This window comes from Symphalangus syndactylus, chromosome 12 (genome assembly GCF_028878055.3).
Source record: "Symphalangus syndactylus isolate Jambi chromosome 12, NHGRI_mSymSyn1-v2.1_pri, whole genome shotgun sequence".
In the NCBI taxonomy this organism is placed as follows: Eukaryota; Metazoa; Chordata; class Mammalia; order Primates; family Hylobatidae; genus Symphalangus; species Symphalangus syndactylus.
Window position 1 is genome coordinate 73,060,642 of NC_072441.2, and position 27,354 is coordinate 73,087,995.

The window sequence follows — 27,354 nt, forward strand, 5'->3', positions numbered from 1 at the left end:
CGGTGGCTCAAGCCTGTAATCCCAGCACTTTGGGAGGCCGAGGCGGGCGGATCACGAGGTCAGGAGATCGAGACCACGGTGAAACCCCGTCTCTACTAAAAATACAAAAAATTAGCCGGGCGCAGTGGCGGGCGCCTGTAGTCCCAGCTACTCAGGAGGCTGAGGCAGGAGAATGGCGTGAACCTGGGAGGCGGAGCTTGCAGTGAGCCGAGATCGCGCCACTGCACTCCAGCCTGGGCGACAGAGCGAGACTCTGTCTCAAAAAAAAAAAAAAAAAAAAAATGAGCAAAAGGCATGATCAAACACTTTTCAAAAGAAGACATACAAATGCCCACCAAATATATGAAAAATTGCTCCACATCACTAATCATCAGAGAAATATAAATCAAAACCACAGTGAGATACCATCTCACACCAGTCAGAATGGCTACTATTAAAACGTCTAAAAACAACAGATGCTGGCGAGGCTGCATAGAAATAGGAATGCTTACACGCTGTTGGTGGAAATATAAATTAGTTCAGTCACTGTGGAAAGCAGTTTGGAGATTTATCAAAGAACTTAAAACAGAACTACCATTTGACCCAGCAATCCCATTACACCCAATTATTAATTGGATAGACCATTAATTTGGGTATATCCCATTAGGGCATATACCCAAAAGAAAACAAATCTATCAAAAAGACACATACACTTACATGTTCATTGCAGCACTATTCACAATAGCAAAGACATGGAATCAACCTAGGTGCCCATCAACAGTAGACTGGATTTTAAAAAAGTTTTACATCACATTTACATATATGCCATGGAATACTATGCAGCCACAAAAAAGAATGAAATCATGTCCTTTGCAGCAACACAGATGCCACTGGAGGCCATTATCCTAAGAAAATTAATTCAGAAACAGAAAATCAAATGTGGTAGCATGTTCTCACTTATGAGCAGGAGCTAAACAACAAGTACTCATGGACGTAAAGACAGCAACAGTAGAAACTGGGGACTACTAGAGTGGGGAGGGGGGTAGTGGAGGAAGGGTTGAAAAACTGTTGGGTACTATGCTCAGTACCTGGATGATGGGATCATTTGTACCCCAAACCTCAGCATCATGTAATATACTCAGGTAACAAACCTACACAAGTAGTCCCTGAAGCCAAAATAAAAGTTGAAAAATAAAAGAAAATAGTATATAAATGCAAAAAAAAATGTTTTCAGATTATGTCCTGGGATCAGTACACAATCAATCTGATATGGCATTCTTTTTGTGTCTACAGCGTTTCTTGATATTTAGGACGACAATCCAGCCAGTTCAGAATATTTAAAACCAAATTAAATTATACACAATGTGCTGGTATTACTAAATACATATTAAGGCATTAAATAGGCTAATAGATTTTAGAACTACTTACAATAACAATTAATAAATTTTAAAATTTGAGTAATGCTTTGCTTTAAAATTTAAAATGTCATTTGAATCAGTTGGCATTATTCTATTTTTAAGAAATAAGAAAACTGGCCGGGCGCGGTGGCTCATGCTTGTAATCCCAGCACTTTGGGAGGCCGAGGCGGGCGGATCACGAGGTCAGGAGATCGAGACCACGGTGAAACCCCGTCTCTACTAAAAATACAAAAAATTAGCCAGGTGTGGTGGCGGGTGCCTGTAGTCCCAGCTACTCGGACAGTCTGAGGCAGGAGAATGGCGTGAACCTGGGAGGCGGAGCTTGCAGTGAGCCGAGATTGCGCCACTGCACTCCAGCCTGGTGACACAGTGAAACTCCGTCTCAAAAAAAAAAAAAAAAAAAAGAAATAAGAAAACTAAGGTATATGCTTCGCAAATTAGTGGCAGAACCCTCATCTTCTGGCATAAAGTTCAAGGTCTTCTGACTTCAAACAGATGTAGCCTCTTAAATAAGGAGTTCCCGGCTAATGGAGTTACTCAGAAAATGTGTAACTTCCATTCTCTATAGATTATAGTTGGCGGTTATCTATTGCACTAGCAAGAAATATGGAGTCAAATATAGATTCAAAGTAAAAGTTGATGATTCCTGGGGTCTGCCTATTTTGGGGTCTTGGGTTATATGCTTGACTTTTGTCTCTTGTACAGCCAAGATCCTCATACCCCCCAAAAGCTATATAATGACAGAGGAGCTCAAGATAAATATAGCCCCTGGGATGGTGCTGAGTAGTGTCCACTATGCAACAAGGAATCCTGTAATCTTTAGGGAAGCACCATTTGTTCTTCATGGACACAACCTCCTGAGACAAATATTAAAGTACCACTGGTCTTAGTGTCCCATAAGCCTATACTGGTTCAATATTGTTCTTTGTCCTGAGAACAAGAAGATGGCCCATGGTTCTCAACAAATGGCTCAAAGCAGGAATAAAACCAATAGGAATCAAAATCATTCAGCATCTGATATTGCCCCCAAATTTCTAATCCTCAGACATCTGAGGGCAGCTGTTGTTCACTATAAATGAACTGGTGATACCTTACCTGCTTCATGCTAGTGCCTGGACATTCAATCCTAGGGATATCAGAGAGGCAAAACTCAACCAAAATCTTGAGCTTTCATGGATTAAAAATTTAGGACAGCCTACTATGGACTACTGGCTTTAAAGGAAGAGAGCATTTCTGTGGCTGTCCAAATAGATACCCTGTCCCAGCAACCTAAATGTAAAGAACACTTGAATTTCAAATAGCAAGAAAGGCAAAGAACTAGCAAAGCATTCTAGGAGGCAGTCTCAGTGGAAGAGTCCCAGGACAGATGACAGTGAATGTGAGCCATTTGATGACTACTTGCCTTCCAAATGAAAGTTCCTCTGGAAGCTATAATGATAATGAAGCCACTAGGAAGTCAAGTATATACCACTTGACAAACAACACAAAGTTAGAGTTTCTAAAAGTTTGGAACTTTTTCAACCTGAAAAAGTTGAAGAGGTCAGTTCCACAGATGACTGTAGAGGGAAAAAATGCTCCATTTTTCTTCTTCTCAGTGTCACTCTGAATTACTGGAACAATCTTAATGGTTGCACTTGCTAAATTGTATGTCTGGCTCTGACTGGCTAATGCTCTGTGGCTTCAGGGCTGATGTGGAGAATCTCAACAGTCAGAATGAAGCTGAGCTCCGACGCCAGTTTGAGGAGCGACAGCAGGAGACGGAGCATGTTTATGAGCTCTTGGAGAATAAGATCCAGCTTCTGCAGGAGGTGAGTTCCCAAAGTCCATAGGTAGGGGTTCTCTTTTATTAATACTCCTTTTCCTACTGCCCTGCCTTCTGGCATTCACCTTTTCCGTCTCTACTTTCCCTCTCAAATTCATCAGTGTTCCTGGGTCTTAGGGCTCCTAACCTAGGTAGAAATTTTACGGCCTCTCAGTTTTTGTTCTTTTTCCAGGAATCCAGGCTAGCAAAGAATGAAGCTGCGCGGATGGCAGCTCTGGTGGAAGCAGAGAAGGAGTGTAACCTGGAGCTCTCAGAGAAACTGAAGGGAGTCACCAAAAACTGGGAAGATGTACCAGGAGACCAGGTCAAGCCCGACCAATACACTGAGGCCCTGGCCCAGAGGGACAAGTAGGTGCCTTCGGTGCTCTTTTTGTCGCTTGTCTTTTGCCCATTCTCAAGGCATACAGCAGCTGCACTGTTTCCTTTCAAGGACTGACAGTAGGAGCTTCACTATTTCTAAGACTTTATGGGCCCACAACCAAAGACGTTCTTTTCAGGGTTGAATTTTCAATGGTATCCATTATGAAAACTCACTTCATGGATTCAGTGGGCAAATAGTGGCAAGCAAGAGACATGGATTCACTTATTCAGCAAACATTTACTGGGCGTGCCACATGCCAGATACCGGGCTAAGTATCTGGCATGTGTTACAGAAACAAAAGACCTAGTCCTTGTCACCAAGAAACATGTTACATGATTTTAATAAGTTCCCTGATAGAAGAGCACGGGGTGCTCTGGGGAAATATTGGAGGGTCATCCATTCCACATTAAAAGAGCAAGTTATCTGCTGTGGTCTGAATGTTTGTGTCCCATCCCCACCTCCCTCCCCCACCAGTTTATATGTTGAAATCTTAACCCTTAAGGTTAATACTTCTGCCTCCAGAAGTATTATGAGATGGAGCCATTAGAAGGTGATTAGATCATAGACATTGGAGATGGAGCCCTCATAAATGGGATTAATACGCTTGTAAAAGAGACCCCAGAGAACTAGTTAGCCCCTTCTACCATGTGAGGATATAGTGGGAATGCACCGTTATGAGCCAGAGTGTGGACCTTCACCAGACATTGAACCTGTCAGTGACTTGATCTAGGACTTCCCAGCCTCCAAAACTGTGAGAAATACATTTCCGTTGTTTATAAGCCACCCAGTTTATGGTGTTTTGTTGTAGCAGCCCCAAAAGACTAAGATAATGCCACTGAAGGTTTCCTAGAGGAAGTGAAATCTGAGCTGAGCTTTGAAGGATGAATAGGAGTTAGAATAAATAGGTAGAAAGTGGATAGGGAAAGGAAATATTCTATGTAGAAGGAGAAACTATGGAGGGAAGACACAGGGAAAGGAATATTTCAAGAACTTTAAATAATTGTACATAACTGGAGCAAATGAGAAGACAAGTGAGAGGTAAGCTGTTTTGAGAATAGGGGTCTGATTGTGCCAGCTTTGTATACCATTATAAGGAACTTGGACTTTGTCCTGAAGGTAACTGGGCAATTGTTGAGGTCACCACCATCCACTGTCGGGATTACTGAGGAAACTTTCTAAATGTCCTGTCTACTTCCAGTCCTGCTCCTCTCATTCAATCTCAACCTAATAATTCAGAATAGTTCTGAAATAGATAATTCAACAACAACAAATTGGCAAATAATTTAGCCTCTTAGGTGCGTAAGACTGTGGTGGCATAAAAAGCTTTAAGGAGCTTTTAACTGAATAGGCAAAAACCACATGTGCGCACCATGACCAATGTGATCTTTCCAAGACATAAATTTAATCACACCATGGCAGAGCCATTTAAGAAGCTTTCCAATGCCTTTAGAAGATAAGATCCATACTCCTAATGTGGCCATCAGAGCCTTTTATGATGTAACCTCTGATTTCTCCCACACTCATCACCCACCACCATTCCTTAACTTCATTCATGCCAGGCTAGTAATAATAATGATGGCTAAGCTTTGTTGAGCTCTTACCATACATCGGAGTACTTTATGTTCTTGTTTAACAGCCCCATGAGATATGAATTATTATACTTTATTAATGAAAAAATTGGCATTTGGAGAGTTGTGAAACATGGTTTCAGGGATTGCTGACATCCAAACCCTGAATCCATACTGCCTCCAGAAGCATAAGAAGCTATGGCAAGTCTCCAGAATTTTGCTCATGCTTTTCCTTCTGTGGGAAACATCTGCCAACTTTTTCTCTTCTAGTGAACCTCACTAAGGCATCAATCGTCATTTCTTTGAAGGCTTTGTGACAGCAGAATGAAGTTTCTGTATTCTTTTATATATATATATATATATATATATATATATACACATATTGTACAATTCTCAGTATGGTACTGTATTTGCTTTCAGATTTTCCCTACTAGGTTCCCCAAGACCGTCTCATATTTGAACCCCAATAAAAAAACCGAACTAAAAACCAAAACAAAACAAAACCCCAAGTAAAGCACATGCACATCTGAAAATAAATTGAGGCCACTCATCAGATGGCCTTGAACAATTTTGGAGAGTAGGAGAACAGATCCTCCGTAGCGACTGAGGGTCAAAGAGATGAGCAAAGTTTGAGGTTTAAGAAAAGTAGAGATGTTCTAGTGCAGATACCACAAGGGAATTTCATATGGAGTCCACATTCCTCCTTCTAGTCATCATTGCAGTTTACATTTGTATAATGTTTTTAATTTTTGTTTTTGTTTTTGTTTTTGTTTTTGAGATGGAGTCTCGCTCTGTTGCCTAGGGTGGAGTACAGTGGCAAGATCTCGGCTCACTGCAACCTCTGCCTCCCAGGTTCAAGTGATTCTCCTGCCTCAGCCTCCCAAGTAGCTGGGATTACAGGCGTGCACCACCACACCCAGCTAATTTTTGTATTTTTAGTAGAGAGAGGGTTTCACTATGTTGGTCAGGCTGATCTCAAACTCCTGACCTCAGGTGATCCGCCCGCCTCGGCCTCCCAAAGTGCTGGGATTACAGGGATTACAGGTGTGAGCCACCATGCCTGCTCAATGTTTTTAAGTTTTTAAAGTTATTTCTGCCGGGAGTCGTGGCTCACACCTGTAATCCTAGCACTTTGGGAGTCCGAGGTGGGCGGATCACAAGATTGAGACAAACCTGGCCAACATGGTGAAACCCCATCTCAACTAAAAATACAAAAATTAGTTGGGCATGGTGGCGCATGCCTGTAGTCCCAGCTACTCGGGAGGCTGAGGCAGGAGAATCGCTTGAACCGGGGAGATGGAGGTTGCAGTGAGCCAAGATTGTGCCACTGCACTCCAGCCTGGCGACAGAGCAAGACTCCTTCTCAAAAAAAAAAAAAAAAACACACACACACACAACTGAAAACATTTCATTTAGTACCGAGCACATTTTCAAGGACCTGGAAGGTTCATGTTCTAATATATACAAACAGAGAATATGCCAGCACATAGATGATCAATAAGTTTATTTGAACCCATAGTTTGTATACCTCAGCACAGTATTTTACATCTTAATCCGAGTCTGAGGGTCTGAATTTTCAGTCTCTTCTCCAGCCATTGCCTCTTCCCTGGGCCTTTGTTCCAGTGACTCTTCCCAAATTGTACACTGGGTCTTCATGCCTTTGTTCCTTTGTTCAATCTCCTCTTTCTGAGCCTGGAAAACCACCCGAGTCTTTGCTATTGTAAATAGTGTGCAGTGAACATTTGCATGCATATGTCTTCATGGTAGAATGATTTATATTCCTCTGGGTATACCCAGAAATGGGATTGCTGGGTCGAATGGTAGTTCTGCTTTTTGTTCTTTGAGGAATTGCCATACTGCTTTCCACAATGGTTGAACTAATTTAACGCTCCCACCGACAGTGTATAAATGTTTCCTTTTCTCTGCAACCTCACTAACATCTGTTATTTTTTGACTTTTTAACCACAGTCATTCTGACTGGTGTGAGATGGTATCACATGTGGTTTTGATTGCATTTCTCTAGTGATCAGTGTTATTGAGCTTTTTATCATATGCTTGTTGGCTGCAGGTATGTCTTTTGAAGTGTCTATGTCCTTTGCCCACTTTTTAATGGGGTTGCTTTTCTTTTGTATATTTGTTTACATTTCTTATAGATGCTGGATACTGGACCTTTGTCCAATGCATAGTTTTCACATATTTTCTCCCATTCTGTAGGTTGTCTGTTTACTTTGAAACCACTCAATCTTTAAAATTTCTTCTCCTGAGCATCGCTATACTCCTTCAAGTCAAATGAATCATTTCTTTATCTTTCATCCTCTAGCTCTATGGCAGCACTCAATGTACTATATGGTGCCTCTATTCTGGTAGCATTTATTATATTCTATTACTATTATTTGCTTATACACAGTCATGCATCACAAACTACAGGGATATGTTCTGAGAAATGTATCTATAGGCAATTTCATTCTTCATTGTGTGGCCATCACAGAGCATACTTACACAAACCTTGATGGGATAAGCTACTGCACACCTAGGTTATATGGTATAGCCTATGGCTTCTGGGCTACAGACCTGTACAGCATATTACTGTACTGAATACTGTAGGCAATTGTAACACAATGGTAACCATTTGTGTATCTAAACATAGAAAAGATACAGTAAAAATACTGTATAAAAGATAACAAACAGTACAACTGTTTAGGGCACTGACCATAAATGGAACTTGCAGGACTGGAACATGCTCTGGGTGGTTTAGTGAGTGAGTAATGAAGTGAATGAATGTGAAGGCCTAAAACACATTTTATAGTCATACAAAAATATTTTCCTTATATCCTTATTCTAGAAAAGGTTTATTCTGTTTTTAAATTTTTAATTTTTTTTTTTACTTTTTAGACTTTTTTGTTAAAAACTAAGACGCAAACATACACGCAAGCCTAGGCCTACACAGTGTCAGGATCATCAACTTCACCGTCTTCCACCTTTACATCTTGTACCCTGGAAGGTCTTCAGGGACAATAACACACATGGAGCTGTCATCTCCTATGATAACAATGCCTTCTGCTGGAATAGCTCCTGAGGGACCTGCCTGAGGCTACTTTACAGTTATTTTGTTTAATAAGTAGAAAGAGTACACTCTAAAACGACAATGAAAGTATAGTATAGTAAATACATAAACCAGTAACATTTATTATCAACTATTACATACTATACATATGTTATATTTGTATACAACTGCCAGCGCAGTAGGTTTGCTTTACACCAGCAACACCACAAACAAGTGAGAAATACATTGCACTATGATGTTACTGCAGCTAGGACTTTACTAGGTGATAGGAATTTTTCAGCTCCAGTATAATCTTATCGGACCATCATCATACATGCAGTATGATGACATAATGTTGACAGAAACGGTATATGGTACGTGACTGTAGCTGGGTGTCTTCTTACTCTCCAAATCACTAGCAAACACGTGCCGGTGGAATTTAAATTTTTGCAAAACAGCGATTATTTCTTTTCCAACTTCATATTTCCGGTACTTGGTAGAGTGCATTGAGTACACAAAATCGTTATCCAAGAACCGTTTCTTGAATAGAACAGCCACTACCACCACCACCAAAAAATTCTAGGCCCTTAGTCCAAGAGTTAAATACCTATGGTCTAAAGATCCATGGATAAACTTCAGGAGGTCCATGAACCTGGTGAAAATGTAAGCAAAAAGTTGTTTGTGTGTATATTTGGGGGCTGGGCAGAAAATACATGGTTTTCTAAAGAAATGTATCAAAAGGTTCAATGACCCAAAAGGGTAAAAACCTGCTGTACTAGACCATGCTATATTTGGAATGGGCTGAAAAAATAAGGTAATAATAGTTTCATGGTCATAATTATTGTCCTTACTTTGCTTCAGGAGAATTGAAGAACTGAACCAGAGCCTGGCTGCCCAGGAGAGGCTTGTAGAACAGCTGTCTCGGGAGAAACAACAACTGCTACATCTGTTGGAGGAGCCAACTAGCATGGAAGTGCAGGTAAGGTTTGGTCAGTACATCCAGAAGCACTTGCTTCATGCTTTCATAAGCCCTGCTTTTTAATATCTAAGTGTATTTGTTATCTATTGCTGTGTAACAGATTACTACAAACTTAGCAGTTTAAAACACCTTATTTTTGTTATCTCACACTTTCTGTGCGTCAAGAGTCCAGATATGGCTTAGCTGAGATCTGTTTGGAGTCTCATAAGTGTGAAATCAAGCTGCAGACTGGGCTCTTTTCTCATCTGGAGGCATACCTAGGGAAGGGTCGGCTTCTAAGCTCCCTCAGGCTGTTGGAAGGATTTATTGCTGTGTGGCTGTAGAAGTTATGGCAGCTTCCTTCTTCATAGCCAGCAGCAGAAAGAGTCTGTTACTTTTCTCACTTCTAGACTCTCTTTTAAGGGGCTCATTAGGTCATGCCCAGCAGTACAATATCCCTTTTCATTAACTTAAAATCAACTGATTAGCAGCCTTAATTACATCTATATGACCTCTTTACTTTTTTCATATAACATAGCATAACTATGCAGTGACATTCCATCACCTTTGCCATATTGGTTAGAAGTTATAGGTTCTACCCATCCTCAAGGGGTGAGGATAACACAAAGATGTGATGGCCAGTGGGTGAGAATTATAGGGACCACCTTAGAATTTGCCAGCCACATCAAGTGATTTATAATTACATAGAACATACAATGTTTTAGGGGTTTTTTTGAGGGTTAAGTTGTAAAATACTGTGCCAAAGTATACAAACTATGGGTTCAAATAAACAGTTATTGATCATCTATGAGCTAGGCATATTCTCTGTTTGTACATATTAGAGTATGAACCTTCCACATCCTTGAAAATATGCTGGGTACTAGATGAAATGGTGATTACTATTTCTGTACAAGTGTATCAGATAATGATAGAAATTTGCCTCCAAAAAAAATTTTTTTTTTTTTTGAGATGGAGCCTTACTCTGTTGCCCAGGCTGAAGTGCAGTGGGATGATCTCGGCTAACTGCAACCTCTGCCTCAGCCTCCCGAGTAGCTGGGATTACAGGTGCATGCCACCACACCCAGCTAATATTTGTATTTTTAGTAGAGATGGGGTTTCACCATGTTGGCCAGGCTGGTCTCGAACTCCTGACCTCAGGTGATCTGCCCGCCTCAGCCTCCCAAAGTGCTGGGATTACAGGCGTGAGCCACCGCACTTGGCCATAATGTGGTTTTAATATTGAAAAGAGAACTCACTGTGGTAAAAAATAATTGCATTGATTTTCTGGGAAGTTACCTCGAAGGGAACTCCTCTCCTTCATTCAACTTTTAATTTACTAAAAAGATATTTTCTAAAAGAACTTTAGAATATACCTGCACCCAAACAACATAAGCAATTACCTGGTATCCTTACATTCTTGCACTGGTCTTAGACTACTGATAAGACAAAATGTGGGTGGTTTACTTTACTGGTTCACATATGGAAAGGTTGGGGTCAAGATAAAAGAGCAATGATAAGAATTAGTTTAAACCAGGCCGGGCGCGGTGGCTCACGCTTGTAATCCCAGCACTTTGGGAGGCCGAGACGGGCGGATCACGAGGTCAGGAGATCAAGACCAGGGTGAAACCCCGTCTCTACTAAAAATACAAAAAAAATTAGCCGGGCGTGGTGGCGGGCGCCTGTAGTCCCAGCTACTCGGAGAGGCTGAGGCAGGAGAATGGCGTGAACCCGGGAGGCGGAGCTTGCAGTGAGCCGAGATTGTGCCACTGCACTCCAGCCTGGGCGACAGAGCGAGATTCCGTCTCAAAAAAAAAAAAAAAAAAAAAAAAGAATTAGTTTAAACCATTGCTTCCCAACCTTTCCATTTCATGGCACATATAGCAAATGATATTTGTAAGGTATAGAGGTAAACGGATGAAGCTTCTCACTTGGAGGTGGCCAATTTGGGTGCTTAGGCCACTATGACGGCAGAAAAAAATCACTATCTTGGCCACAATTATAAACTTTTTAGACTGCAGCTCCATTTTGGTTGGAAAGCTCTGGTTGACAAACTCAAGAAATAATGTGTGTGAACATAATTTTACAAGTATGAATACAAATTGAAGTTCATAGGCTTTTTGCAAGATACATGTTGAAATATACGGGAAATTTTCTTAAGGGACTCTTGAAAATATTTCGTAATACATTTAATTAGAAAAAGCTCAACTGAGAATAAGAAGAATTGAATTTCCATCCTGATTATTTAAACTGATAAGAACAGATACTACACTTGATCTTAGCCAAAGGGCCGAGAAGCGATTCCATCCTGATTATTTATTAGCTGTATGACTATGAATATGTCACTTCTCAGCTTCCATATACATAAAATGGGAAGATTAGCTCAAATAATCTCTATAGTTTCCTATAATGCTAACATTCTATTTTTATCTTATTTCAGAATTTTATTTCATTCTATTTTATTCTATTTAGAACTAATTTATTTAGAACTAAATTCTAGTAGTTCAGAATTTACACGAACATTATTTCTTTCAAAATGTTCACCTTCCGAAATGAAATCACTTTTATTGCTCCTTTTGTATTTACAGGCACATAAATACTAAAATATTTTGTACATATACTTATTTTCATCATCTTTGGTAAGCACTGAAATGAATATATTTAGTTCAGTATTTTCAATGCTAATTAAGGAATTGGTTTGGTACCAGTTTTCAGAACAGACTTAAAGAAGCAAAAGATTATAATTTCAAAGAGACTAAATTATTTATATTCTACTCTAAAAGGATGCTTAGAACAAGAATAAGTACAGCATCCAGGGGATAATATTGCATGACCATTGGGCAGAAGAAATGCATCAAATCATATAAACTGTACGAAATTGATATGCTTTTTAAACATTGCCTAATAAAAATTTATTGTTATTACCCAATACGTTGTACATTTCAAAACCTGATACATTGCACTGTTTGTTCTATAAGAGAATGTTTCCTACCCTTTTTCATAGAAAATTCATTTTCATAGGAAATGAGTGTACATCTATGGTATTCTGAAATAAGTGACCATGGCTGCTCATGGTTTGAGGCAATTGCTTATGGCCACCTCAGGACCCATGCACCACTCTGAGAGCTGAGGGGATCAGCATCTTTGCACAGTGGTGGACCATGCTGAGGTACACTGTGCTGGAATACCAACGTTGGAAAGCTCTGCCACAGGAGGCTGCTGATAGTTGGTCCTCTCAAGTGTGGAGAATAGAAAGCCTCCCATAGCATATTTCCTTGTTTCTCCCTTTGGGTCTACGTCTTATGGAAAACAAAATTGGGCCCAAGGACTGGTAGTGTCTTCCCTCAATTTACATAGTAGTTTAATTCATGGAAAAATTTAGTGTAAATTAACATCATGCTCCTATATATAAAGTTCTAGGTTCAGATGATTGTAAACAGTTTTATCATCACCCAGTGGAACATTTAAATTTCAAAAGTCATTTGGAATTTGGTACAATACTTTGTCCTGTAACATCCCTTGCCTCACTTATCATTGTGACAACATCAAAAACAAGAAACTCCCCCATAAAATTTCAAAATGCTCTCTAGGAGATGAGACAGTTGCTCAGTGAGTACCACTAGAATAGGGAGTCCTAGCCTTCCAAAGGTTTATAGTCCAGTGAAAGACTGGTATGTAAACAAAGAACTAAAATACAGTGTGATAAATGAGGAGACAGAAATACACGCATGGTGCTAAAGGAACCCACAGCTGAAAGGGATTAACTCCAAGGAGGCACTCACCTGGAGGTCACCCTTCTGTTGGGCCTTAAAGACTGGATACACCAGGCAGAAAAGAGGAAACGGAGCAATATATACAGTGACGTGGAACACAGCTAGGAATTGGGAGTAATCGATGTTACCAAAAATAAGTATTGGAGAATGATAAAATATATAGCTGGAAAGTACCATAAATGTTGAGCTAAGGGCTTCATGTTGTAGGCACCAGAAAAAAAAAAGCAAGGGGAATAAAAGCATATGATTTGCATTTAGAAAGGCAATCCTAGTTGTGGAAACTGAGGATTGCTTGAAGAGCAGATAATTGATGTCACCTCTTGAGAGAGCAAATCATAATCTGACACAGCTATGAACTGTTTTGTCAAGTCTCTTCTTTGAATTGGTTGGGGGAAAGAAGATTATAAAACCAATTACAAAGCACTTTGTCTCTCCCCTCTGCATAGGTAATGTATGGTGAATCTTGCTATTTGTGACACTTGGAGCCTATGTTGTGGGTGTTATCCTTGTCTGCTAACAGTATACTTCCACTGTAACAGTTATAGTTCCACTGTATTCTACTCAAACCTTGTCTGCCATGCCAACTGTCACCACAGAAGAAAGACCCTTACAATGTGGAAGGCAAAAGTTCAATTTCTAAGCTCTGGGCCTGTTCTTCAGAGGCCAAAGAATCTCCTCATCTCCAGCGAAGCCATCCCTGGAATCCCTCACTGATTCAGCTGGAGTATGGAGGAGCTTGAGTTCTAAAGACCTATTCACTTCCTTTAATTCCACCTACACTTCACAATTGAGAATACCACAAACAGTTGGGCCCTAGAAGAAAGGAGAGCTCACAGATCTTGCACTTCTAGGTCTGAATTGTCGAAGTGAAGAACGCTCATTTACCCCACATCCCATAGATATAACTATTTCTCAAGTGATCCCAGTATGAAAGTCTGGAGTATGAGTATAATATACTCACTATAATATCTGAGTACAGGAAGTTCACTTCAGAGTCTTCATTCTCTCAAATAAGACAGACACTTTCGATAAAGATTATTTAATTGATCTTACAGTCTTTCTAGCTGTTTTCCTTTTCCATTCTACCAAAACATTCTACAACATTCATTTTAATGGGAGTGCACTTGCACAATATTTATGAACATCTATAATTAACTTCTTACAAAGCAAAAAAAGTATCACCAACTAGATATGCCATTGACTGACATCATTCCATATTTCCTTCCAATCCTTCTCGATGTCCATTCAGATCAATAGTATGTGTGATCAGAGTGTTGAGGAGCTTTTTGATGTGAGGCCGTGACATCTTGTCCACATCTTTTTCACTAGGGAGTCAGAAAATCTAATAAAGTTTACAAAGCATTTTTCTCTTCCTCAGTAAAGGTATCTACAAAGTTGCAGGGAAAAGCTAGCAACTGTTTCAGTTATTGATATTATTTCCTTCTACAGAATGTTAGAAGCTTCATCTCAATGAAGTTTTTAAATGAAACCAGACCTGGAGGGTGTGAAGGCAGAAAAAATGATGCCCTTGCAAAGGGGGGTCTGGAGGAATTCTTATTTTGTTTGTTGCCTTTTTTCTCTCTCTGCATTTCTCCTTCAGTATAAGATAAGCAAAATTTATTAACATGTAATCTCACTGTGGTCGGCTTATAAAATGAAACAGGGTAACACAATTAGGGAGAGGCCCACATTAAGTAAGCGAGACCTTCCCACTCACACAAATTAGCACAGTCAAGCTGTTGCATTTATGCCTTGTTTGGAACTTAATGTAAATAGTACTGCATGCAGTGAGGCGTATTTCCTAAAATAGCAAACACTCCTGCATTACCATGGAGAAATCTGACTTGGAGGTTAAGGCAAGAATGTGCTCTAAATGCTCAAGGCAGAGACTGAAAACCTTGCAGTGATTAGTAGCTCAGGCAGTTCCGGACAACTTCATAAAAGGAGATTTTTTTTTAGAGTGGCTGTTCAGTATCCCCTTCTTTTGTTGATGAATGTTGAAGCTGGAGACTCATTTAAAAATCCCCGTTCAACATTACTGTCTCCCAGACAACTTTCATTAATAATGTGTCTCTGAAGCAGGCCTTAGCAGCTAAAACAATCATTGCTCTAATCCTTTTGAGCAGCAAAGGAAGTGGAAAAATAGGCAGCTGCTTTACAACTTAATCAAAAATATTTACTGAGCACTTGTAATGCACAAGGTACTGTTAGGTGAAGGAAGAAGAACACAAAGTTGTATAGGATTTAGTCTCTACCTTCTAGAGATTGCAATAGGAGAAAGTCACTGATGAAAAAAAAATACAAGGCAGTACAGAAAGGAAAAATCATCATGGACTGGGGTCAGAAGCAAAGATTTTAGTCTCTGAGGAATGAGTAGCATTTCACTAAGTAGATATGAAAAGAAAAGGCATTGCTTTATTCATTCATTCAATGATTATTTATTGAGATCTAGAAAGATACTGTTCCAAATACTTCAGAAGCAGTCTTAGTCCACTCAGGTTGCTGTAACAGAATACCATAGACTGAGTGGCTTATAAACAATAGAAATTCATTTCTCACAGTTCTGGAGGCTGGGAAGTCCAAGATCAAGGCACTGGCATTTTCAGTGTCTGGTGAGGGCCCACTTTCTGGTTTATGGATTTCCTGCTGTGTCTTCACATGGTAGAAGGGACTAGCTAACTCTCTGAGGTCTCTTTTTATAAGGACACTAATCTCTCCCAAAGCCCCCACCTCTTAATACCATTATGTTGGGGGTTAGGATTTCAACATATGAATTTGGAGTGGAATACAAACTTTCAAACCATAGCAGATACCAAGATGAGAAAGCTGTGGTTCCTTTTCTTAAGTAGGAGAACGCAGTATGGAGAAATGACATACAAGTTACTATAGGTACAAAAAGTATTTTGGAAGATGGAAGAAGAGAAAGATGTCTTTTGGTGGTACTCAAAGGCAGCTTGAGGGAAATACTTGAAGGGTGGATAGGATTTTGACAGGTGGAGGTGGTAGTGATAGAAAAGAATATTCCAAGTGTATGAAGTATAGAGGTGGGGAAGTTCAGGGTGGAGAAGTAGTAGCAGGAATAGAATATAGGGGGACAGAAAAATAGAGTGGAGCCAGATTCAGAGAACTTTAAGAAGCAGGTAAAGAAGTTTATGATTAATGGACAAGTCATTGGGTCTCCAGGTTTCTTTGAGGGAGAGTGATATCTGAGCTCTGTTTTAGAAAGATTAATCTGAAAGGAGGATAGAGTAGAGGGCAAAGAAATTGAGGGGACTCATTATTTTGGCACTCTGTTACTTAAGATATGAAGTCATTAGGGCCAGGCATGGTGGCTCACACCTGTAATCCCAGCACTTTGGGAGGCCGAGGTGGGCAGATCATGAGGTCAAGAGTTTGAGACCAGCCTGGCCAACATGGTGAAACCCTGTCTCTACTAAGAATACAAAAATTAGCCAGGTGTGGTGGCACATGCCTGTAATCCCAGCTACTCAGGAGGCTGAGGCAGGAGAATTGCTTGAACCCGGGAGGTGGAGGTTGTAGTGAGCCAAGATAGTGCCACTGCACTCCAGCCTGGGTAACACAGCAAGTCTCCGTCTCGAAAAAAAAAAAAAAAAAAAAAAAGATATGAAGTCATTAGAGGGTAAGGAAGGATGAAAGTTTTGTGCTAAGGCAAAAGACCAAAATAAAATTTTAATATATAATAGTTCATTTTCTCATTCATACATTCTAGTCAATGACAATTGAGTGTCTACCATGACTAGGCAACGGTGCTGTTAGGTACTACAGAATTACCTTCTAATGAAGGAGACAGATAAATAAGCAAATAATCAAACAAATCTATAACTTCAAATTGTGATAAATACATTGAAGAAAGCAAAGAGCAGGAATTGGTAGACTTTTTCTGTATAGGGCCAGATAGTAAATAAGCTTTGCAGTCTGTAAAGTTTCTGCCATTGTTGCATAAAAACAGCCACACACAACACGTAAGAATGAACATGGCTGTGTTCCAACAAAACTGTATTTGCACAAACAGGTGGGGGCTGGATTTGGTCCACAGTCCATAGTTTTCTGACTCCTCATATAAAGTATTAGGAGGAAAGGGAGGCACTTTAAACAAGGGGAAGACAACAATCAGGAGATCAGTCTTTCCTACGGTAATTTTGAGATGTCTATGACACATCCACATGCAGATATCAAATAGGTAACCAGGTATTTGAGAGTGGCACTCAGAGGAGAATTCTACAATAAAAATATAAATTGGAAGCCACTGGTATAAAGATGGCAAAGGATGAGATGACACCAGAAGAGAACAGAGAGGTGAAAAGGGTCTAGGACTGAGTACCAGTGAACAAAAGTTCATAGTGTATGACTCTTAGTTCATAAATCTATGGTAGTCATCAATTTAAAGTCCCTGTCTGAATCAGGATGGTGAGAAATTCAATTTCATACATTCGATATTTCCTCCTCTCCCTACTTTCTCAGCTATTTAAAGGTCCCTAGGTTTTACCTGGTGCCAAAGCACCAAGGAGACTACTCTGATCATTGATCTACCACTAAAGCATCCCTGCCTCCGTAAGCATGGTTTTGCCAACCCTAGAAGGTTGTTATATTTAAACTTTTTTTTTTTTTGAGACAGAGTCTCGCTCTGTGGCCCAGGCTGGAGTGCAGTGGCGCAATCTCGGCTCACTGCAAGCTCCGCCTCCCGGGTTCAAGCAATTCTCCTGCCTCAGCCTCTCCAAGTAGCTGGGACTACAGGCGCCCGCCACCACGCCTGGCTAATTTTTTTTTGTATTTTTAGTAGAGACGGGGTTTCACCGTGGTCTCGATCTCCTGACCTCGTGATCCGCCCGCCTCGGCCTCCCAAAGTGCTGGGATTACAAGTGTGAGCCACCGCGCCCGGCTATATTTAACCTTTTATGGAGCCAGAATCCCCTGCTAAAGTGCAGCCTCTCCAAGTCACCCCATTACTTCCCTCTTTGAGGTCCTGCTGCTTCTCCAGGGCACTGATATGGAATGGAGGTGGGTACTTGTTACTCTTTGACCTCCAATCTCTTTCCGTCTGGGTGAAATGTCACTCTCTCCTCTTTGTTGACTTCAAAAACTTTTCTCTCTCCTCTCCTCCCCAATGGAACATCTGGCTCAATCTTTGCAGTGGGCTTAGAATTTCATAAAAGTCTAGAAATGCACTTGGCTTCAAACAGCCTCTGCTCTTTGCTCTGCAAAAGTTCCAGAGTCAAGGGAATGCTAAGGGCTTAACCATCAGATTAGAAAAGAGGGAAGCAGAGGGCCAGGCACGGTGGCTCACGCCTATAATCCCAACACTTTGGGAGGCCAAAGCGGGCGGATCACCTGAGGTCAGGAGTTCAAGGCCTCTACTAAAAAAAAAATAAATAAATAACAAAATTAGCTGGGTGTGATGATGCGTGCCTATAATCCCAGCTACTCGGGAGGCTGAGGCAGGAGAATCTCTTGAACCTGGGAGGCAGAGGTTGCAGTGAGTCGAGATTGTGCCATTGCACTCCAACCTGGGGGACAAGAGCAAGACTTCGTCTCAAAAAAAAAAAAAACAAAAAGAAAACACACAAAAAAAGTGCAATCCAGCCTGTTGCCTGGGTAATCTTCCTAAAAAAAGGTTTTCATCATGTCATTCTCTGCTTAAATGCATAACATTAAGTCCAAATTCTTTTGCCTTTGCCAAACGTTAACCAAATTCTAATTGCCAAGGCACTCCATAGCATAGTGTCTAGCTTACAGTTGGCTCTTGATACATGTTCTCTGAATGAACAACCCTAGAGGATTAGATGTATGGATGGATGAACCTGGTCATTCAAAAATCCCCAACATCTCCCTTTACCTACAGGCTAGCACTGTGTTTAACCCAAGTTCCGTGGCTTTTAATGAAGCTATTTTATTTTGCTGAGTCCCTTCCTTGGCCTCCTTCATCCTAACACCCATCTCAAGTGCCACTCTTGTCCCTTCAACTATACCAGCCCATACTAACCCCAACTTTTTCTGTACTCACACTAAATTTAACTCAGTACCATTTAGTTTACCAGTCAATTGTTCTAACTGTAGCGTGCACCTTTTCTCCCTTTTAACTAAACTGAAAGCTCATTGAAGAGAGACAAAAAGGTATGTTTGCATTCTTGCTCATTGATTGATTTAACAAATACTTCAAAATTTACTTAACAACCTATGCGTATTTAATAACTTGAAAGACTCTAATGTTTACTATTAGATGGATTTTGCTGAGAAGCATACTACTATAATCTGCAGATGAATCGGAAATCTCCTGGCTTTAAAATAAGCATTTCAAGCTACTGTGTTAATTAATGGAAAGCATGATTGTTTCTGACTTTTTAAAGGTTTCCAAAGAGCACAGGGAAATCATGCACCTGCCTGTGTGTTACCACAAAGCCTAACTGGCTTTACTTTGACATTCTTGCATTTTCTCATCTGCCTTAGTCTCTCTGCCAGAATCACATTTTTCTTTTGGTGCACAGTTTTTAGTATTAGAATAGCTATTTCCAATGTCATAACTAGGGCAGTGAAACCTAATACAACTGGTTTGGGCCATGGGGATTTTCCACCTCTCCAATTCTTTTGGAAACTCCCTCTCAGCCCAGAAGTAGTTCTTAGAAACACTACAACCCAGTTGCCACACAGGGGGTGCAAAAGTGACTATGGTGACTGCAAAATCTAGAGGTCAAAACAGAGATGGTGCAAAACACCCCATACCACAGTAATATTTAGAAATCTTGTTCCAAATGCGGATACAGTTCTCTAAATTCAACATAGATTTTGTAAGTAGTTCTTCATTGGTGTGCTTTTCTGTCTATCTGCAGAAGTTCTGATCTGTTGTCTGATACAGCTTAGGATAGTTCTCATTCAGTGGTTTTCAAAGTGTGGTTCCCAGACAGCAGCATCAACATGATCTGGGAACTTGTCAGGAATGCAAATTCTTGGGCCGCACCCCAGACCTTATTGTGTCAGAAACTCAAGGGGGTAGGTCCCAACAATTTATGTTAACAAGCCCTCCAGGTGATTCTGATGCATGCTTAAGTTGGAAAACTGCTGCTTAAATTCCACATTTTTCATTGTAGATTAGGAAATTAAAAGCCAGATATAAGTGACTTAACCTAGGCCATAAAGCAAATAAGTGCTTGTAAATGTATTTATCAATCAATGTTCAGGGTGAACTGTTGATATATAAAATTAATAATTTGTTTAATCATAATATGAAGCTTATTCTCAAACTTTTCGTTATGTGCCTTCACTAAGTTTTAGAAGTAATAATTTTATACTAAATGATTACAAAAGCCCTAAGTCACACCTTAACAACATGCCTTGCTCCAATTGTAAGTGTTTGGTGTACACATGCATATAAAATATTATCCTAAGGTGGGGCGCAGTGGAACCCGGGAGGCAGAGGTTGCAGTGAGCCGAGATTGTGCCACTGCACTCCAGCCTGGGTGACACAGTGAGGCTCCATCTCAAAAAAAAAAAAAACTCATATGGATAGGCTTAAGTTTTTAATTTGCAATTGGGTCTTTTACAGAATTTCTTTTGGGCTATATTTTATAGCATTTTCCTAATTTTCAAAACTGTTCTTAAAGTGCGGGTGACTTTCTACCAAAGAAATCCTTCAAATTAAAATTTTGGGGGCAATATATAGTTTTAATTTATTTACTCCTATGTATACAATCTACAGATCTAAGTGCCCAGTTCAATGAGCTTCAACAATTCTACACACCTATGTTGTCTTCACCCAAAACAAGATACAGAACAGCTTCATCACCTCAGAAAATTTCTTTGTGAACCTTTGCAATCACTTCTCACCCTGTCTCTCACCGTTCAACCACTTCCTGACTTATATCACAATAGATGTTTTTCCTATAGTCTGTTATTAGACTTCACACAAGATCAGGTGCATTCAGGGTAGTACGGCTGTAGACCTGTTGTCAGACTTCAAATAAATGGAATCACACAGGATGTACTCATTTGCATATGGCTTGTTTCACTTAAAATGTTTTCGAGATGTATCCATGTTGCATGTTTCTGAGTTCATTCTTTTTGATTGCTGGCTAGTACTGTATTGTATTGTATGAATACACCAAGATGTGTTTCATCTACCTTTTTTCTTAGTAACAATTCTACTTTTTTCTTATCACAAAAGCAGTAAGTACTTAAAGTTATGTAAAGTATGTAATACATAATGTAAAAAATTATAGAAAATAAGGAAAAAAGAAAGTAAATGTCCATAATTCCACTCTCTAGATATAACATTACTAATAACTTGTGGATTCCCTTTGAACTGTGTTTATATAAGTTATCTTCTTATATATTTATCATATGTAGTATAAAAATTCTTATTTTAGGTTCAAGTTTTACCACTTAGACCCTGACATTAGTGTGTTAAATTGGCAGCCCTTATTTTAACTATAAAATGTTTTCTAAATTAAATAAAATCTAAAATTAATACCTGAATAAACATTCATTGTCCAAAATTCAAATGATACACAGTATGTAGAATAAAAAGTAAATGTCCTTGTATAGCCCCACCATAGGTAACCAGTTCAACTGTAAACTCTTGGCCACAAGATAATAATGATAAGGACCAAGGAGTGCAAAATTTATTATCACATAATTTTTGTTTTATTTTTAAATTTTTATTTTCAAGTTTTATTATCTATATACCAGTGATCTTTTCATTGGGAACACCTTATTTTATAATGCTAAATGCTCATACAGGGACTAATTCTAGTACAATAGCTTATATCCACTTTGAGATACAGTTTTGAACTATTTTCTCTGGAAGTGAACAGAGTGCCATCTTCGAATTTTCTGATTGCTGAGTGGTTTATTCCCATCTGTTTTTTGGAAGTCTAGATATGTATAGCTTTCTTAGTATATTGATCTTTACTTAAAGCAAACATATTCTTCAATGGCAAATTGCCTTTTCACCATTTGTATTCACCTGTATGTCTACACCAAGCTATCTATATACTGTCATTAAAATTTGGAGACTATCAGTTAGATGCAAAATCCTTTTGAGGAACAGAGAATAACCCAAAGTATAATTCAGGGGTTGCTCTTGAAGAGCACTTTGTTTCATTCACATTTTCCTAATAGGAAAATGTGGCTTGCATTGACAGTAAAAAATGAGATCTTGATTATACTTAAGCCTGGGTAAGGCAGGGTAGTGTCCTGGCAGGCAGTCTGTCTTTCCATCAGTCAGGGTGAGTCCAGAAACTCTTTGCCTTTCTATAGATCACCATAGATTCCAAAGCATGTTGCTTAATTTCTTCCAACTTTGAAGCTCACATACCTAGAGGCAGGCAAAAATGCAGCTGCAGTTTTACTTGAAACGCTTTTCTATTCTTGGTTTTTGAGTCAGAGTATACATAGTAGATGAAACTACATATGCAAAATTCTATAGCCTATGATATTAGGCCATTCTTGCATTGCTGTAAATACTTGAGACCAGGTAATGTATAAAGAAAAGAGGTTTAATTGGCTCACAGTTCTAAAGGCTTTATAGGAAGCATGGTGCTGGTATCTGCTTGGCTTCTGGGGAGGCTTCAGGAAGGTGAAGGGGGAGCAAACAAGTCACATGGCCAGAGCAGGAGCAAGATGGAGCGGTGGAGGCACCACACACTTTTAAATGACCAGATCTCAGAAAAACTCACTCACTATTGCAAGGGTAGCACAAACCCATGAGGGATCTGCCCCCCCCCGCCCCGCCACAAACACCTCCCACCAGGCCCCACCTCCAACACTGGGGATTACAATTCAACATGAGATTTGGTGGGGCCATATATTCAAATCATATCACCTACTAAGCCCAAAGCTCCAAGAACTGTCCTTTTCTCTTACAATGGAGCTACAAGATTTTGCTTTGGTGATTAAGAGAACAATACAGTCTTATGTAGGCAGGGCCCCATAATGTTTTAAAGTTACTGAAAATATTCCAATTCATAGTAAAATAATAATATTAGCTATTATTTAATGAGCGTATTAGCTATTATTTAATGAGCGAAGCACGGTTAAAGCATTTCCTCAAAATCATCTCATTTAGTCTTCAATAAGAAGTTTGGGGGCTTATTTTGAACTCTCAGAGATGGCATTTGGATGTCTTCAGGCTTAGGAGTATGGACTCTGTCCTGGGGATGAGGTTCAGAAAAACTTAGATGTTGCTGGCCTTAGCTTACAAGGTCAAGTTAGTAAAAATTTAGCATGATTAGAACTGGGAAATGTTCTGCTCTAGGGGACTGAAAGGGATTGCTGAGGTTGTTCCTCTTGTTAGGTGTCTGAATGCCTCTCAAGCCAGGAAGCGAATTCCTTATTAAAAATGGCCGGAGGTACCTGCATTCTACCTAGTCAGGGCTCCAGCTTCCCTCCTCTTTGTGTGCAATCTAAGTTTTGGACCCAAGGGTGGAGGACCTACCACTGTACAGTGCTGAGTAAGACAGGGTTCTCACCGAAGTCAGTGAAGTTCCCAGTCCTTTCTGGCGCGAGCTGCATTCCCAGACACTCGAGCTCTTACGGAAAGAAGCTCTGTCTTTTGCGTTAATGTTTGTCTACCCTCCCCTGCCCTAAAATAATGACTGCCCTCTACCTGAGGGAAAGGGACTTCAATGGTGGTAATCTACTCGCGGCTGGCTGCATCCTTGAAAAAGCCCATTTCTCTTCTACTATCTTCAAGATCTTGGTTAACCAGATTCACATTGTATTTGCCGGACTCTTTCTCAGGTGACTCCTCTGTGCTCTTTTTTATCTAAAGTAGGGCAAGACACCCAAGGGTGCTAACCCTCCCCACATCAAGGGAGAAATACTCCTCTACTCTTTTCTGGACATTCCTGTTCAGAGTGGAGGTAAGGGTTGCACGGCCCCGCCCCTCCGTTACCAAGCCTTCCCTCGCCCGCCTCGCAGCCTCAGGGCCTTAGAACCCAGGCGGGGCGGGGCCGGGAAAGGTGAGGCTGCTGGCGGGAAGCGGCGGCGGCGCGCAGCGGTACCTAGCGGCGCTGCCCGGCTGGCAGCCTGAGGACGTGGCACTGTCCGAGAATGCAGGGGGAGGGGATTCGGCTTTCTCCTCCCCGCGAGGAGGAGCCTCGACATCCTGCAGAGGCGGGAGGATCCTTGAGGGCACTGGTGCGCCTTTCAGGTGAGGTCTTAGCAGATGAAAGCGGCTGGCTGTGGTCCGCGCCAGTAGTGCTTTCCGCTCCGCACTCGCTGTGAGCCAGGTGTGCAACCGGATTTGGGGCGAGGGGCGCGCTGGCCACCTCGCATGCGCAGAGCCGGGAGCCCGTTGACCGGACTACAGCTCCCAGAGGAGCCTTGTGGAGGCCGCAGACGCCGAGCCGCTGGCGCCATCTTGAAATCTGATCCTCAATCCCCGTGGCTTTGCGTCTGCGCGGCCGGCCGCTGCTGCTCCGGGAGCGCGGTCTGCTAAAAGGGGAGGACGTTGAGGACGCGGCGGCTGGCGGGAGAGACAGCTGGGGAGACATGGCAGGGTCGGAGCGCGGCCTGCGCCTCTGTCACTCAGCATCCCCTTAGGCGTTTCCACGCCCGCCCCCTGCCCGAGGGGCGGGGCTGACGGCTCTGGTACCCGGAGCCGGCGCGCGGGGCAGGGGTGCGCCCCTGCAGAGTGGGGACCCCACTGGGCTGTGCCATGCTGACCGGAGACCACCGAGGCGGAAGACAGAGCGCGGCTAAGAGCCATTGAGTGGTCACCCAGTAGCTGCCGCCGCCGCCGCCTCGGGAAGCTTGGCACCCACTAGGAGGGAAGATGAGGGAGATTTGCAGGATCTGTGCCCGAGAGCTGTGTGGAAACCAGCGGCGCTGGATCTTCCACACGGCGTCCAAGCTCAATCTCCAGGTTCTGCTTTCGCACGTCTTGGGCAAGGATGTTCCCCGCGATGGCAAAGCCGAGTTCGCTTGCAGCAAGTGTGCTTTCATGCTTGATCGAATCTATCGATTCGACACGGTTATTGCCCGGATTGAAGCGCTTTCTATTGAGCGCTTGCAAAAGCTGCTACTGGAGAAGGATCGCCTCAAGTTCTGCATTGCCAGTATGTATCGGAAGAATAACGATGACTCTGGCGCGGAGATCAAGGCGGGGAATGGGACGGTTGACATGTCCGTCTTACCCGATGCGAGATACTCTGCACTGCTCCAGGAGGACTTCGCCTATTCAGGCTTTGAGTGCTGGGTAGAGAATGAGGATCAGATCCAGGAGCCACACAGCTGCCATGGTTCAGAAGGCCCTGGAAACCGACCCAGGAGATGCCGTGGTTGTGCAGCTTTGCGGGTTGCTGATGCTGACTATGAAGCCATTTGTAAGGTACCTCGAAAGGTGGCCAGAAGTATCTCCTGTGGCCCTTCTAGCAGGTGGTCGGCCAGCATTTGCACTGAAGAACCAGCGTTGTCTGAGGTTGGGCCACCCGACTTAGCAAGCACAAAGGTACCCCCAGATGGAGAAAGCATGGAGGAAGAGACGCCTGCTTCCTCTGTGGAATCTTTGGATGCAAGCGTCCAGGCTAGCCCTCCACAACAGAAAGATGAGGAGACTGAGAGAAGTGCAAAGGAACTTGGAAAGTGTGACTGTTGTTCAGATGATCAGGCTCCGCAGCATGGGTGTAATCACAAGCTGGAGTTAGCTCTTAGCATGATTAAAGGTCTTGATTATAAGCCCATCCAGAGCCCCCGAGGGAGCAGGCTTCCAATTCCAGTGAAATCCAGCCCACCTGGAGCCAAGCCTGGCCCTAGCATGACAGATGGAGTTAGTTCCGGTTTCCTTAACAGGTCCTTGAAACCCCTTTACAAGACACCTGTGAGTTACCCCTTGGAGCTTTCAGACCTGCAGGAGCTGTGGGATGATCTCTGTGAAGATTATTTGCCGCTCCGGGTCCAGGTATACAAAACGGCTACATAGTGCCTTTCTGATTATAGCTAGCTGGCCTCTGGCTTCACATGATTTCGGTCTAGGTGGAGGTTAGAAATATTCCGGACTTGAGAAAATTAGTCATGAGCCCATTTTTGCTGCACCTTTTGCTGTGACTCATTTAGTAAACGTGATTTGCACTCAGATAATTTGCTTTTCACAATCCTTTTTGTAAAATCTGTTGGCTTTCCCATTATCAAAATTGTATGCCTTTTAAAACAAAAAGGTAAAGATTCCTACTTCACTTTTATCCTATAAAAAGAAGACATTTAATCTCATTTCTGGCACTAGAACTTTTCCTCTTACCTCTTTTTTTTTTCCCAACTTTTAAAATTTGTTCTTGTTTTCAGATTTATAGACATTTCCTCCCAATGGCTTTCTGTAAGGCAGTTAGTTCTCTAGTTAGTTCTTCCCGGAGCATTAAAGCTTTCATCCGCAAAATGCCTGCAAATGATTAGAGCATAAGGTAAAAGGTTTGGGGAAAGCCTGTTAATCCACCAGTAAAGTATTATAACATCTGGACCATATTTATTAGAATTAATAGTTCATTTGAGGATTAGTGATGACTCATTCATAAAAGAGACAGGAATTCAAGTATTCAAGTACAGTATTGTCACTCAAAAGGTTAAGGCATAAACTGTTCACAGCCAGAACTCTACTGAGTTCTACTGGAAGATATTTGATACTAAGAAAGGATTAACCCATTATTGGATCAGAGGAGAGTTTCATTCATTATAGTCTTGAATTCTTAATTGCTTAATTTGAGCTATTCATGTCTGCCCAATTGATTCTGTACCAACCTTTTAAATTCAGCTATGGTAGTTTGTTTCTATAGCAACAGTAAATGCTAGGTTCAATAAACTTTGTGAAACATTCTGGCATGTTCCACTTGATACAACTTATTTAACGATACTGTCACAAAGGTAGATGTGATCTAGAAGGCATTTTTAGAAAGCCTGCTACCGGTCAACATCATTCCAGAAATTTAGAGCTTGATAAGTGACATTGTTGATGGCCACGTGAAATTTTTGGAAAGTAGTTCTATGGTATGTATACTGTCTATCACAATAAGAACCTAAGCAGAAAACAGGAGAAAAGTTTTTAAATTTACACAAAATTATGAGAAGCAGCATAGATGAGAAACAGCATAGATGAAAGTGTCATGAAAGGTAAAAAGTTGAGTGCGTTTTCATTTTGTATAAAATGTTAAGCATTGTATGCTTAACACTGTGTACTTCTTTTCTTTTGCTTTTTCTTTCAGTGGAGCCTCGCAGCTAAATTTGGGCTTTACAGTATTTCTGTGACTAGACATAGGCGTTACAAATTAAACATGGTGTTTTCATATTAGGGTCTAAAATTAGTTGGGCCAGGATGGATGGGAAATAAACTCGTCCCCCCAACCTGCCACCAAATATGACCAATATTGTAGAACGTTACATAAAGACTGAGAAAATAACAGCCAAAACAAGATCTTTTTTCTCCATGTTTAAAT

General features: G+C 41.2%; 1 protein-coding gene, 1 long non-coding RNA gene and 1 pseudogene across 40 annotated transcripts in view; 1 reads left to right on the plus strand and 2 right to left on the minus strand.

The window, feature by feature from the left end:
• Window positions 1–27,354, plus strand: part of LOC129472117 (myomegalin) — a 239,400-nt gene that overhangs the window by 128,467 nt on the left and 83,579 nt on the right. For 27 of the 39 annotated variants that reach the window (XM_063625854.1, XM_063625850.1, XM_063625851.1 and 24 more), the window contains 3 exons: window positions 3,082–3,205; window positions 3,392–3,567; window positions 9,053–9,170. In XM_063625854.1, coding sequence (XP_063481924.1) covers window positions 3,082–3,205; window positions 3,392–3,567; window positions 9,053–9,170 — 418 coding nt within the window. Of the gene's footprint in view, window positions 1–3,081; window positions 3,206–3,391; window positions 3,568–9,052; window positions 9,171–20,630; window positions 21,411–23,977; window positions 25,833–27,354 lie in introns of those variants that run through there. The other 12 variants (XM_063625847.1, XM_063625849.1, XM_063625858.1 and 9 more) reach the window with 3 other exon arrangements.
• Window positions 11,136–24,168, minus strand: LOC134734233 (uncharacterized). Its single transcript, XR_010117544.1, has 3 exons — window positions 23,935–24,168; window positions 17,831–22,247; window positions 11,136–17,534 (listed from the first exon to the last, which is right to left on the minus strand). It is a non-coding gene; the product is annotated as an uncharacterized lncRNA (long non-coding RNA).
• LOC134734930 (uncharacterized) lies at window positions 11,318–11,448 on the minus strand (annotated as a pseudogene).